The sequence below is a fragment of the Mercenaria mercenaria genome, chromosome 8 (assembly GCF_021730395.1).
Source record: "Mercenaria mercenaria strain notata chromosome 8, MADL_Memer_1, whole genome shotgun sequence".
In the NCBI taxonomy this organism is placed as follows: domain Eukaryota; kingdom Metazoa; phylum Mollusca; class Bivalvia; order Venerida; family Veneridae; genus Mercenaria; species Mercenaria mercenaria.
In genome coordinates, this window is record NC_069368.1 from 26,345,509 (window position 1) to 26,361,304 (window position 15,796).

General features: G+C 35.7%; 1 protein-coding gene across 1 annotated transcript; it reads right to left on the minus strand.

The window, feature by feature from the left end:
* Positions 1 to 1,530: 1,530 nt before the first annotated feature.
* LOC128559163 (protein asteroid homolog 1-like) lies at positions 1,531 to 4,028 on the minus strand. The gene has a single exon (XM_053550372.1). It carries the CDS (start codon positions 3,888 to 3,890, stop codon positions 1,893 to 1,895), a length of 1,998 nt encoding a protein of 665 aa, XP_053406347.1. The 5' UTR covers positions 3,891 to 4,028; the 3' UTR covers positions 1,531 to 1,892.
* Positions 4,029 to 15,796: the final 11,768 nt, after the last annotated feature.

Below are 15,796 nucleotides of genomic sequence, written 5' to 3' on the forward strand. Positions count from 1 at the left end.
AAGATATATTATGTTCACCACAGGCACACATTCTATACATTTATCAAACTCCTTCACAGTATTTAAACTACATTCATTGATTTACACTGTGTTTGACATTAGATGTGAGTTACAAAAGAAGTAGGGGTTTTCACTAAAGAAGACTTGTCTTAAAACACATATATGCACCACTATGTCGGCATGTCGGATATAACTGGGTATGTTATTCCGGTCTTTTGTAAGCGATGAATATTTGCCGCAAACCATCAACTTATGAAAATGGCGACTGTATGCCAAAACATCCATTCTCTAGTTAAATCGTGCTGTACTGGCCCCAAATATAACACGCCTCGTCTACCAACCACAGATAATTTGGATGATGTAAGCGCACGTGTTCTCCAGTCCAATGGTTAACCGACCGAAACATTAATCGAACCATATATGCAAAGTGATATAACGTTATCATATTTTGAAGGGTGCATTATTTAATAATATCATATTATATCAAAGCTACTGTGATAGACTCAAACAACAACAAGAAGAACAACAACAATAGATATAAATATAAAAACATGCGCAAACATCAAGAAATAAATATTTATTCTTGAATTATATAAATTATTGCCTGTCTGCATACATACATTTTGTAAGTGGTTTAGTAGAAAATATTCGTAAAAAGTATATCTTTATTCTAAAAAAAAACGATACCGATCAAATCGTAAACTCAAAAAATACGTCTTTTTTCTAGAAGTTGTAGTGTTAAAATAGCGTTGGGATATATTCCACTGTTTAAATATGCAAATGTTCCCATGTGTAGACAATAACATTGGCGAAAAAAGAGTACATTGCTAATAAAACACTCTAAGACAAAACATTAAACATAATTGACATAAAAAAATTATTGTAAAGGCTACCAAGACTTGCATGTATTTTGCAAAACTTCTGACTGCAACAAAAGGACTTCTTTCTTCAGGTTTAAATTTAAGTTTTCACTTTTTCTGTCTTTTCTTCTTTTTTATTAATCCACAGATATGTATTCAGAGTTTACTATTTTTGGACTAGTGTAGATTTAATTCATTACACGTTTAAGCAAGAAAAAAAAATTAAAAAAAATAGACAAATAGACAACTATCTATAAAAATTCAAAAATTGAGAGGATTTTAAGCGTATTTTTTCTTGCTCGAAAACAGTCATTGACACAGTCATTATCACACCATTAATGTTCATAATTTCGTGTTATAAGCATTCGGTAAATACTGCATCAGTACAACATGATTTTTATATCTTCATCAATATATGAGCCGTGCCATGAGAAAACCAACATAGCGGGTATGCGACCAGCATGGATCCAGACCAGCCTGCGCATCCGCGCAGACTGGTCAGGCTCCATGCTATTCGCTAACAGTTTCTCCAATTCCAATAGGCTTTAAAAGCGAACAGCATGGATCCTGACCAGACTGCGCGGATGCGCAGGCTGGTCTGGATCCATGCTGGTCGCAAACCCACTATGTTGGTTTTCTCATGGCACGGCTCAATTATAAGCTTCGTGTATTTAATCATTTTGTGTAATTAATTTATACAAATGTCTTTTAATTTCACAGTCCAATATTTCAACGGACAACCATCTTGATAGAGACTGACAGAATTGTGTTGTTCCGATTCACACTAGTCTTAATACACAATAGATTATTGGAATAACTTTAATAGGGACATTGCGAGTGACAATTGGGTTTTATGTATTACAGCACACACGTCTTTTGGTATAGCATGCAGCTATTTTTCTTTCTTCTCAGTCAAAGTTTAATTGAACAATGTACTACATATTAATACACTTAACCCGTGTAATTTTAAGCTACCGTTTTGGAATGTAGTAATATTATATATGCTTGAACAATCACTATTCATTTCCATTTTCATACCTTCTTCATCAAACTTCGCTCTAAACTTGAAACAAGAACGGCTGCTTTCCATTTCTTGAAAATGTTGTGAATGGAAGAACCATCTCCCAGCAGGGAGGTAATGTAGCGATTTGGATATCTTTCATTTTTCAGATGAAGACCAAACTTATACAGGAATGTACAGTTTAGTGTCATGCTGGGGCTTGGGATACACACTGGACTCTGAAGAACTTGATTTAGGTAGAGTGTGTGCAGATAGCAAGACTGGAACTGTGTGTATGCATGTACATCGTGGTTTGGTTGGCAATGGGATGTTTCAGATTTATTGAATCTACGCCCCAGTTCAACGATACTATCAATGCATGCGCAATGTTGCATTGCCTTAACTATATCTCTATACAAGTGTTGTGGTAGGTCTGTCATTGCGAACTTGTTTGCTTGTTTGAGTTCCTTTGCATGTAATACAAGTACGCCAATGATCAATGTCGTCAGATGACGCTCTGTGATTCTCGGTTTTGCATTCTTCATCCACAGTGCTGAAACGAGTATAAATATTTCTGACGATCTATTTAGTTTCTTGTCCATTGTTACTTTGGCCCCTGGTCTAACACCTAAAGCAGCATAAAGGAGGTTTACTCTGTCAGTGTGTGATAATTCTGGAATGCTTGCCAAGTTGGCTCTTATTGGTAATTTGTCAAAAGGTTCTACAAAGTACTTTCTTGGATGTTCTTCCATACGATCGTTTTCTTCAACATATGTATCTTTACTACCCAGGACAATACTATAGATATATCTTCGAATTCGTCTAGAACAGGAATGTGACGAAGAGCTTTTAACCATTTCCTTTTGTGGCTTGAAGATAAGTCGGTGGTTAATTGCAATATTTAAGAAGAAAGAGCATTTTATATCGCATTTTGCAGAACTTTCTACAAACCAAGAAGGCAACAGATTTCCATCGCGATCTTCAACTTCAGACAGGTTGCCTGACTTCCGCTGGTAAAGCGTCATGCTAGTTTCGGTATAATCGTTGTCCTCATTTACAGCACTTCTTCGTAGATAATCTTCGTTTCGGTTACCGTAAAGGAACATGTCCATTTTAACTATAGCAAAGTCTTTGATATCCTGATAGTATATGACAGATTCTTCAAATAGTTTTGAGAATTTCATGTTCTCGGGCAGTTCTCGCCATATCTCCCAAAATGCCGTTTTACCACTTATGAAATCGGTTTTGCATATCCACTGGATGATATTTTGCGGCTCTTTTGGGTCAGGTCTTAACATGTATTTTGGATTTCTTTGAAGAGATAGTGTGATTCCCCTTGAATCAAAATAATCATTTCCCATTAACGTTGCAAATACAGGTAACATGTACTCATCATCTTTCATATCGAACTCTTTCGACAGGAAATCTTCACTTCTGTAAAGCTTAACTTTTAAATAGAATGTTGGTATTCCCGATGTGGCATTCTGTTTTGGAACGAGTTCACCTATGCATGCCAAGGGAATGTAGCCCCTTGATAAACGAAATACATAAAAGTCACTGTCATTACTTAGTACTGGACATCCTAACTTGTTTGCGAGAACAGCAATTTCCTTATCAGCCTCATATAAAGAAGCAACATGTGCTATATCAAGCTCCACAAGAACCTGGCGAAAAGTGACAAATGACAAGTGCGGTAAGAAAAACTCTTCTTTTTCAGATGATAGCTTATTTATCTGCCGATACATTCGACCCTCTAATGTTGTCAACTTCATATTATTTGGGTCGTCTGCTCCGTCAAAAACAACGACCGGTGTAACATTACATTGCGTTAAAATGTTGAAAAACTCTTTACATCGTCTTGCAAAAATGTCGTAATCTCCTCCAAACTGATGTGGTATTTTATAGTGTTCATAGAGGAAGAAAATCAAACTGGAACCATCAATTATTAACTTAGTGTCTTGCAGGTCATAATCACATAGAAATTTGTCATCGTTCTCAATGATATACGAGGTCAAGAAACGCACTCCCATCTTTTTTCTTTGTTTCAGTTATGATTTTTATGAAAAAAGTACTTCTGCTTCATTGTCAATGAGTCTTTCAGTGGTGCTATTTTCTAATTAGTTCCACCTTACCGTAATACAGGTATATGATTGTGCATAGAAGTTTCCTCTCCTGAAAATATGACATGAAAATAAAGGTAAAAGCTAGGTTCGAAAGGAATAATAGAGACGTGAAAATAAGGATATGTTAAAAAAGAACAATTCATTTCCTTCAATCTACAAAACAAAACATTTCCAGTCATAGAAAGTAACCAAGCAAACTTTTGACAAAAGTGCAACATTATTTGAAAACAACAACAACAACAACAACAATAAACCCTAAAGTTAAAAAAACTTAGCTTGTCGGTCAGTAGTCAAAACCGTTGCCCGAATTCCAGAAAAACAAATAGCAAATAGTTTTGACTATTGAATGGCAAACCATTTAATATTTGTTTTTAAATGGTATTAGAAATTAATTTTAACTGCTATATTTTTTTGTTTACTAATTATCTTAAGATATGTTGAAATAGACCGGTCATTTATATACTAGTAAGCAGTCATGTAATCTTATTTCAAACTTTTTATATCAGTGTTAGGATATGCAAATAGGCACATGTTGCAGCACCGGGTGATTTTAAATACAGTCAGTACTTGACCTGAAATACCAGGATAGAAGCGCAATAAAAAGGAAGAATGGACAATTTTTTTATTGCGACCCCACTGTAACCCCGTTTATTTTCAAAAAAAAAAGAAGAAAAAATACATTGTTGTCAACGATTAAATAAACATTATATATAAAATATAGAGGATATAGTACGTGAAGTATAACTTGCAATTTAACTGTGAGAAATTATTAGTAATTACTCAAGATCGTATAATTTTAGGTTTGGTTCTGTGTTTCAAAACACAAATTTCTTTGCCAAGCGAACATTGAAAAAGCAGTAAGATAGTGAGAAAAGAATAGTGTATGAGGGAAAGTAACTCTTACATCCTTATTTGTAGTTGCATTACCAGTTATACTTTTTACAATGTAATGTACTTAATCTTAAAAACCATATAAAGAGCTAGCTCAATGGTCAATATGCAAATGCATTTTACATAAAAAATGTTTAATGCATTACAAATTATTTGAAAATGGAAGAAAAATATAAAAAGGGTGACTGGGGTGCAGTATTTGGCAGATCAGGCTTTAAATAAAATTAAAAACATAATTGTAATTTGTATACAATTGTAAATATTCACTCCATTTTGTCAAGCTTTGATGCATTGTTTTCTTTTTTGGCATTGCACGACTCTGTATGTAAAAGTGAAGAAACTTGACTTCGAAACGGCTGAGAGCTTAGTTGCAAGTTATGTATTTTGCAACGATATAATATATACTTGGCCAAAATAATTAAATTTTGTTGTTGCTTTCTTATAGTTTTCATTACCTAAAAATATACCTGTCAAACACCAATTTACATTTACTTGTAATGTGGACATTTTGAATTTATCCCTCTTTGAACTTCTTTTCAAAAGGCCTTTGTTAAATTTACAATCAAAGAAAAAATGCTTTATTGTTTCAGTTTGGTTATTGCAGAAAGATCATAGACTATCATTTTTATATATTCATTTTTTTTTGTAATTTAATAAGTAATTTGTTGCAAGAATCCTATGATTTATTTTAAAGTGAAACCATTGTAAAACTTAGTCATATGTAACTGTAAAGGGAAATCTGCAAGTATATTTCCAGTTAAAGTCATAATCTAAATATAGCTCATCACTCCATTTTCTTTTGGAAGAAGGAGAAGTATTGGATCTTAAGAAAAGGTCATAAATACCTCTGCATCCTTTCTTTTGATCGTTAATCATGCCGGCTCAAGGTCAAGGTCATAGCTCACGATCAAAGGTTTGAGCCTTCCATTTTGTATCCGCTCTGGATCTCCTAAACCCCTTGATTAATTTTAATAAACTTGGATCAAATGATCACCTCATGTAGACAATGTGCAAAACGCATGAGTCAACCATGCCGGCTCAAGGTTGAGGTCACAACCTAGGGTCAAAGTTTGAGCCTTCAATTTTGTAGCAACTCTATCTCCTAAACCCCTTGTTGAAGGATTTTCATGAAACTTGGGTCAAATGATCATCTCATCGAGACAATATGCAATTCATGAGTCGGCCATGTCAGTTCAAGGTCAAGGTCACAGATTAAGGTCAAAGGTTTACCTTTTCACAATCCATTTCAGTGGCGGGGGATTTAACTGTCTTTCTGACTGTCTTGTTTATTATAGAAATATCGCCAAGAACCAAATAATTCAAATCAATAATTTTAGAGACTTTGTAGAAGGTTTGGACATTTGCAGCAGGTTTAAATATTTGAGCCGCACCATATGAAAACCAAAATAGTGCGTTTGCGACCAGCATAGATCATGTCAAGTCTGCGCATTCACACAGTCTGGTCAGAATCCGTGCTGTTTGCTTTCAAAGCCTATTCCAATTAGAGGCACCGTTAGCGAACAGCATGAATCCTGACCAGACTGCGCGGATACGCAGACTTGTCTTGATCCATGCTGGTCGCAAACGCACTATGTTGGTTTTCTCATGGTGCGGCTATTTTATTGTTACTTGTTTTTCGTTTTCTTTTATGTGAAGAAATATGACGTAAGAAGTCTCTCTAACACAATAAATAATTATGCTTTCAAATGTTTGGTCTATAAAATCTAATATTACCTTTTATGGCACAATTTCTCTTTCAGAGACGTTTCCATCGATCATAAGCACTCGTCTTTGTCTCGTAGAACATTAACAACAAAATATACTGTCTGAGGCGAGACGCAGTTCATTAAATTATCCGGAATTTAGTTGCCGTAGATACATTAAACGATCATTTTTAACTTGCTTGGTGGTAATTGCAGCACAAGATCTGTCCACATCTTTAACACTTGTTCACAATCAAAGAGGCGTCTATTGATGTGAAATAGAAACATTTGTCCAAACATCTTTTCCATTAATATTAATCCTATTTGAATGACTTATTAAAATGCTAGCTAACGTACCAATAACGTTCAATTTCCTTTTTAATACCTTCAGATAAGCTTAATAAACTCGACCTATTAATATTATAATATATTATCAGAAATGCATACGTCTAGCCTTGTCAGCGTTCATGGGATAAAGAAACATTAGTTTTTCAAATAGAAATTGTTTATCGAAAGTAAATACTAGAATCTACAGGTTTTGTTTTCTAATTGTATGAATTACTTAATGAAAGATGTTATCAGTTAAACATTTATGTAACTTGAATTTAAAACATACACTAAGTTTGTTTTCACAGTCATTTATAATGATATAATTTTGTAAATAACTATTTTGACAACACTTGCCATCGTTCTTTTAAAATATTTCATTTCTGCAGACAAAGGTTGCTGCATATTGTGCAAATATTTTGACTGCTAAAGTATATGAGAGCCAATATATTATGTACTTTGATCCGTTATATGCACTTGAAATGCGGGTCTACATTGGTTTTGACTGTTTGTTTGTTTTGGTATTAACGGTGTTTTTTTTTCAACTGTATTCGCTTGTGTTACGGCGGGCAGTTAACCTAACCGGTGTTCATGGATTCTGTATCAGTACAAAGCTATTCTCCACATGAATCAGAGGTGGAGGACGAATGACTTCAGACACAATGTTTGCTATCAAATCGTCACTGAGAACATATGCCTCTCCAGGCGACCGATATCACGACCCCGTGATCTGTAGACCTGCGCACTCCCTTTTGACCTAAGTAAGCAGGCTTGTTTTCAAGTAAGTAAGACCAAAAACGTAGTACAGTTAAGGTAATGTCCAAATTAAGGAGTTTGTAAATAAATTTTGCATTACAACTACATTTATGAAGTATTTCATGAATATGCAGCAAGTCGTAATAAAAGTATAAGCCTACTATGGAAGCGTCAAATCACAATAAATGCTTCAGATATGAAAATTCGGTATTTTTTGCCAGCTCATGAAGAGTGATAAAATCTACGAAATAGAATGTAACCTATCAAAATAAGCTTAGTTTGATATATTTTATCTATTAGAAGTACCGGAATATGCAATATGTGTGCCATCTCCTCGCACTAAGCGGAGCACTGTTATACACTAACATTGAATTGATCGTATGATACGAAAGGACCAAACGTACAACAGTGCTGAGTCAAAGAACGGGGAAACATTTTATAGGCAAACATTTTCCTACAAACAGAATTTCTTTAAAATCTGTGTACTGACTGAGAATCAAGTTTAAATCGGAAATGTGTATGAAAGATTATAGGTACCGGTGTTTGATCTTGAATTGTCTGCCCTTGAAAATATTTTTTTTCATCAAGGGCAGACAATTTATGACCAAGGCTGGGTACCTATGATTTGCTTTATTTTATGTTTCTTTTTAATATGATTTTCTGTGAGTAAACACAGCTTAAAGAAGAAATTCTGCCTGTAAGAAAATTTTGCCTCATGTTAATATAGCCACTTGACTATGAACATAACAAAATGATACCTCAAAGTCCTGATCTTTCCCATAGACCAAATTTCTTAAAACTATTTATACTGAAAGCAAATTATGACTGAAACAAAAATATTAGCTCGCCCGCTTAGCTCAATAGGGAGAGAGCAGATCTACGGATCTCGGGGTCGTGAGTTAGTTTAATCATATTTTATTGTATATATATACATATTTAATACACACACATACAACAAGCATACATAAATACATCAATGTAAATATACAAAAGGGTTGGGCCAGAAGTTATAACAACATTATCGGGGGCCCTCCCCTGGTCGTGAGTTCGATACCCGGGCGGGGAGTATTTGATAAAAGACAGTGTGTCTGAAATCGTCATCCACCTCTAACTCATCTGGGTAAGTTGGCAGTTACATGCGGAGAACAGGTTTGTACTTGTACAGAATCCAGGAACATCAGTTTGGTTAACTGCCCGTCGTTACATAACTAAAATACTGTTGAAAAACTTCGTAAAACACAAAGCAAAACCACAAAAAAATGACAACTCCCCACCCCCCCCCCCCACCCCCCAAAAAAAAACAAAAAAAAAAAAGAAAAAAAAAACAGAAATATAGATTAAAATTCAAAGTTGGAAAAAATGCACTTTACTTGTAGGTCAGTACATATGTCATATGTAAAACATATTTGAGCCACTCCTTGAGAAAACCAACATAGTGCGTTTGCGACCAGCATGGATCCAGACCAGCCTGCGCATCCGCGCTGTCTGGTCAGGATCCATGCTGCGCAGTCTGGTCAGGATCCATGCTGATTGCTAATGGTTTCTCTAATTGCAATAGGCTTTGAAAGCGAACAGCATGGATCCTGACCAGACTGCTCGAACGTGCAGGCTGGTCTGAATCCATGCTGGTCGCACACGCACTATGTTGGCTTTCTCTGGCGAGGCTCACTTGTTGATCATTTTGCTACAAACCCGTCTAACACTTGGGTCTGTTGAAACAGATATTACTCCGCTTTTTCTTTGTTGAGTGTGAAGGTTAGTACAGTCATTTGGTCCTAGCGACCAAGTCCGTTATACAAATACTACAATAAAGGATGAAAAGTTATAATACAGTTAGAGTAACACATCGCAGAGCATGCCGATCAAAAATGGAACTTGTAGCAAAAGATGAAAACGGCCGAGTGCTTCAAATACCCACCAACAAGATACAAATACCCACCAACAAGATACAAATATCCACCAACAAGATACACATTTGAAAACGATATAAACCATCGGAAGAATGATTGGACGTAGCTTATAGTCCCTGCAGATAACTCCTGCACTGATAATATTGCTATATACATAGATTATTTACTCAAACCTAGTATGAAGAGTCTCCTTTCTTACATCAAAGGTACTTCCGGTTTTACAAGTGAACTTATAAATGCTAAATTAAAAGAAAACCCCAAAGATTCATGTTTGGTTACTTTGGACGTCTCATCTTTATAACTGAGCCGCACCATTAATAAACAAACATGATGGTGCATTTGCGATCAGCATGGATCTAGACCAGCCTGCGCATCCGCGCAGTCTGGTCAGAATACATGCAATTCGCTAACGGTTTCTATAATTGCAATAGGCTTTGAAAGCAAACATCATCGGTGCACAGTCTGGTCTGGATCTATGCTGGTCGCAAAAGCACTATGTTGGTTTTCTCATGGTTTGGCTCATATACTAAAATTACGCATGAAGACGGTATTAGTGCCTTCAAGTACGTTTTTGAAAATTCGGACAATATGTAGCAGATTTCTGAAAAGAACATCCAATGAAATAGTGTCAATAACTTGAAAAGAAATCGGTTTTGCTTTGCGAAGCCATATTGTCCCAATTCACACACCACTGTTCTTGGAAAAAATAGAGGAAGACTTTTAAGCTTCGAGAAATACAAAACCTGATGTATGGTTTTTGGATTCTTAGATGGTATTTTTCTTTTCGTATGGAAGGATTCGGTTGAAAATTTGCATAACTTTTCGGTGTGCCGGTGGTCTAGTGGTAACGCGCTTGACTGTCAATCCAAAGGTTTGGGTATCGAACCCCGGGCCAGGCACTGGGAATTTTTGTGATGCTCTTGAGTTTCTCCCACCTTACTTAGAGGCCTGTACTAGTTCTTCTCAGGAAATACGGCTTTGAATGCGTGTACTACATCGGTGAAGTGTCAGAGCCGAGACTACATGACTGGAATGCGTGTACTACATCGGTAAAATGTCAGAACCGAGACATGACTGGAATGTAAGTACTACATCGGTAAAGTGTCAGAACCGAGGCTTCATGACTGGAATGCATGTACTACATCGGTAAAGTGTCAGGGCCGAGGCTTCATGACTGGAATGCGTGTACTAAATCGGTAAAGTGTCAGGGCCGAGGCTTCATGACTGGAATGCGTGTACTACATCGGTAAAGTGTCAGAGCTGAGACTGCATGACAGCACTGCGTTTACTCGTTGGTAAAATATCAGTGCTGAAACTACATGACTGGAATTCGTTTATTTCATTAGTAAAATATCAGGTTGTGACTACATGACTATCATATTTTAACTTCACCGGTAAAGCATCAGAGCTGAGACTACATGACAACAGTGAGTTTACTTGTTGGTAAAATATCAATGTCTTAACATGACTGGAATGCGTTAACGTCATCGGTAAAGTATTAGAGGTGAGACTACACGACAGTAATGCGTTTAATTCATCAGTAAGATATTAGTAAAGACTACCTGACTGGAAAACTTTTACTTTATCGGCAAAATGTCGGAGTTGAGACTACAGGAGAGTAATTTGTTTATTACATCGGTAAAAATCAGCGGAGACTACATGACTGGAATACGTAAACTACATAGGTAAATATCAAAACTGAGACAACATGACTGGAACGTGTTACTTCAACGGTAAAGTGTCAGAGCTGAGATTACATTACAGCAAAGCGTTAACCACATCTGTAAAAATCAGAGCCGAAACTACATGATTGGAATACTTTAACCACATCAGTAAATATCAGAATTTAAACTATATGACTGAAATGTTTGATATGTCAGAGCTGAGACTACATGACAGAAATGCGTTTACTCGTGGGTAAAATATCTGTGCCGAGTCTCGATGACTGGTAAACGTTAGCAACATCAGCAAATATCAGAATTGAGACTATATGGCTGGAATGTGTTCACTACATCGTTGAAGTGTCAGAGTTGAGACTACAGGACAGCAAGCGTGTACTCATTAGTAAAATATCCGTGTCGAGTTTTAATGACCTGGGTCATTAATGGATTAACTATGTCAGTTAAATATTAGAGTTTAAACTACATTACTGAAATGCGTTTGGTACATCAGTAAGATATATAGGCTGAGCCTACATGACTGGAATGCGTTAACTACAACAATTAAGTATAACAGTCGAGACTACATGACAGAAATGTGTTTACTACAACGGTAAAATATCAGAGCTGAGACTACATGTCTGGAAAACTACAACGGTTAACTATCACAGCCGAGACCGCATGGCTGTAATGCTCCCACTACATCGAAAAATATCCGTACTAAGACTACCTGACAGGTATGCATTTATGCCATCGGTAAAGTGTTACAGCCAAACTTGCACGCCATGAATACGTCTACTACAACAATGAAATATCAGAGCCATGACTACATTACAAGAAGCGTAAACTATATCTGTAAAATATCAGTCAGGAGTACCTGACAGGAATGCGATTGCATCGATTCAATATCTGTGTCAAGCAATATTTCTCACATCAGTAAAATTTCAGCGCTGAGTCTAAACTACATGTAGCCTTCTTTTCAATGGTACATAACAACGCCGATGATACATTAAAAAGTTACACACATTTTTTTCTATAAACGAGTGCGCGCCTTGATTTCTGTACGTATAAAATGTTCTCTCAAAGGGAGAAAAACGTCTAAACGATTACATCAACGTTTATACCATGTGACAAAACTAACCCAAATACAGAACATGACGTTGTTAGTATTTAAACCCGCCGCTAAACTGACTTCAAATAATCCCGAATCTTCAACACATATTCTCACGCGAACGTCTTCGAAGACATCGCTCAATATGAACGTAAATTCACCGGTAAACAGGTTGCGTCGCGTAATAACATTAAAAAGTACCATTTTGCTTTCGCTCAAAATGAATTCCGAACGAGTTAACTCTACTTGATGACAAAAATACAAACGAGTGATTCTTTGACCGACAAACAAACTCAATATTAATGACTCTCTGTAAATCACGATATAGTTGTTTGGGATCACAGTTATTCTTTCAGCATGGTTTCCAATGAAAATAAAATCAGGCGAAGAACCCTAAAGTGTGGCCCAAAAGTCTGACTTTAGGACATGTATCGTATCATTTAACTCCAGTAACCATTCCCTTTTAACCATTTTTCTGACAGTTTCTATTAGATAGCCCGGACGTACCGCATCTGCATGTCTTTTTAACCAGACCATAAGGCGTGTACTTTTCACATTAGAAGTAGTTTTCTCATATGATATTTCGTAGAAAAACCAGCTCTTTGGCCATGGCGACTTCAGAATACTAGTGATATTCTCCTGTATTAACCCTGTTATATCCTCCTTCGAAGTTAGGTTGAGATATACTTCGAATTCCAGATTGTACCAAAACCTCATCGGGTATCTGCAATATCCAGATGGGTCGTATAACTGTTCTGAGGGACAATGGACTAGCCTGCAGCCTGTTTTCTGAAAGAAAACAACAACGTCATAACATCCCTTGTGCCAGGAACGATAATGTCACGGTAGTCCGGGAATAGTTTTATGTCCTAACCGTTTGCCATATTTTATGTCAATTTTTCATAGTCATTTTTCTTGCCGCTGGCCATGTTTTGTACATAACATGGATATTCAAATAATTTGACGCAAACATTCACCATAGATTTATGTATCGCGGAAAATACCCATATCCCTACCTTATAGGTCGATGTCACATTTAAAGATCCAAGAGTTAAGTTGATTTTTCTTGTCAAACTTTTTATGCATGCATGTATGTTCAAATAACTTTGCACAAACATTCACAACAACACGACGTATTACATTCAAGAAATGCCAATTTCCACTCTACATGTTCTATTGTCAAAGTGCAATCACTCTAAGAACTCACAGACCGGACGTACCCTCTGGACATTTTTCACTTACGTGAAATTGGCAACAGGCAACATAAAGAACAACTATAAGCAATGAGAATATGTTTCTATTACCATTCATTCTAGACATGACGGATATTTGTTTGTGTAGATATGTTATAAATGCAATACACACAGTTTTAGGTTTATCTGCTGTAATATGATAAAAGGTTAAAAGTACTTTTTTAATTTGCAATTTTACAGTAAGGAAAGACCGTTTTAATCGGCGTGCTAACGCAGTGCCGCAAAAAATCACAAATGATTTCTATAAAGGACAAAGTCCGCTTAAGCCTTATTATGGCCTATGCAATTTTGAAAATTTTCAAATTGGTTGTAATTTGCAAGAACTATATATTGTTTGCTACCAAAATGTCTGTCTACTATAAGGAATTTAGTTTTTATCAATAAATTTATTATTTTGTTCACAACATGTCAATGGATATTGCTAAAATCGCAGAATTTTGGGAAAACTGGCAATTTTTACCATGTTTATGTCATATGGGAATGTTTTTAGTTATGAGCACACTAAACGACCACAAAAATATTTTGACCATTGGTCCACCTTATTTCACAAAATTCATGGTTATTTTGTTATTGTGGACGACAGCTGTGCTCATAGCGAAAATATCAGATATGTTTGAAAACTAGATTAAAAACTGATGTTTTCCCATACTCATAATGTTAAAATTATTTTCACGTATGTCCGATATTTTCTTCTAAAATAAATTTATTGAAAAAAACATTTTTGTGCTGTTTAAACAATACTACTTGATGAAAGAAAACATGTTCTCTAAAATTTACAGACTTTCTATTTTTAGGCCATTTTGATGCAAAAGTGAAACTTCTCCTTTATAATATGATTTTTGAAATACGCATATGCGTAATTTTACTGTTTCGCATGTCTATATTTAGATATATTTTATATAAGAAGAACTGTTTTATATACTTTACTTATGTTTTTTCTGTAGCACACTGTTTTTGCGCTCGTTTGTTCTACAGAATGTCCACTTGTGCGACCTTCAGTAAGAAAGACAGCACCATCAATCAACCCTGTAAAACTTTTCCCAATGCCACGTTGTGTAAAAAATTTTGACATCTGAGGACATTGACCTTCTTTGTCAAATTGTTCTTGGTTACATAAATGGCAAAATATGTTCGCATACATTTTTTTCCTCCTATATGCTGAGACCAGACCGCTTATGCACGCTTCAATTATATCTTCATTAGAAAATCCAATCTTTCCAGTAAATTGAAACAGTTTTTGGTCAGGACAATCATTTATAACATCTCTGTAACATTTAAGAGGTTGTATCTCTTTCATACTCCCGTGGTAAATGAAGCTAACTTGACAATTTACATCACCGATATCAGAACCCCTAGCAAAATTAAGAAAGTTACTGGGATCATAGATCTGTGACATGTAATCACGATTTACATTGCACTTAAAATATGCATCCCATAATTCACCATCTGTGACACCATCTTCAGTTGCACAAACAATGTTCTTATATATCAGCTTTCTTTTTCTGGAGTAAACCGGGAAAAGACTTCCCCAAGGTGCTACTGTGGTATCCCCACATAATTGAGAAGAGTTAGCTGTTTCTTTACGTGAAACGGCTGAAATCATATAATAAGACTGAAATGACAATTTTTGTTCTCCTTGCAGTTCAAAAGTTGAAGGGAAAAGACACACAAGCTCCCTTTGAAATAAACTATCAAATTGCTCATTTCCATTAGTGTATGGTTGCTTTGATGGAAAACAACAATTTCCGTTCTCTTCACAATCAGAACCGAAAGAACAGTCTAAAAGAATAAAAATGCATTTATTTAACTGTAATTTTGATGTAATTGGTTGTATTTTCTACTCAAATATGCACAGTTGACTCATAAGGGTTTAACAAATAGATAACGACTTTACATCAAGAAATCTAGATATTTCTCCTTTGGGTTCATTCCTGCTTCATTCATCTAAATGCATGTAACTGTTCAAAAAGTATTAATTTCTGTAAAGATTATCATAATATGAATAGAATTATAAGAAAGGGTCAGTTACAAAAACTGAACGTTTTGTTAGTTGTCTCGGAGTATCCGTGCCATTGTGGTTAGAGTTTGACTTTATGAAGATTATTGGCTCTACCAAGGTACCTGCTCATGCGTAGAACAATGACCTTATAGCGGGGTATAATGTAGGAAGGTAGTGCAAATGATGAGTCTAAAATCTTTCAAGT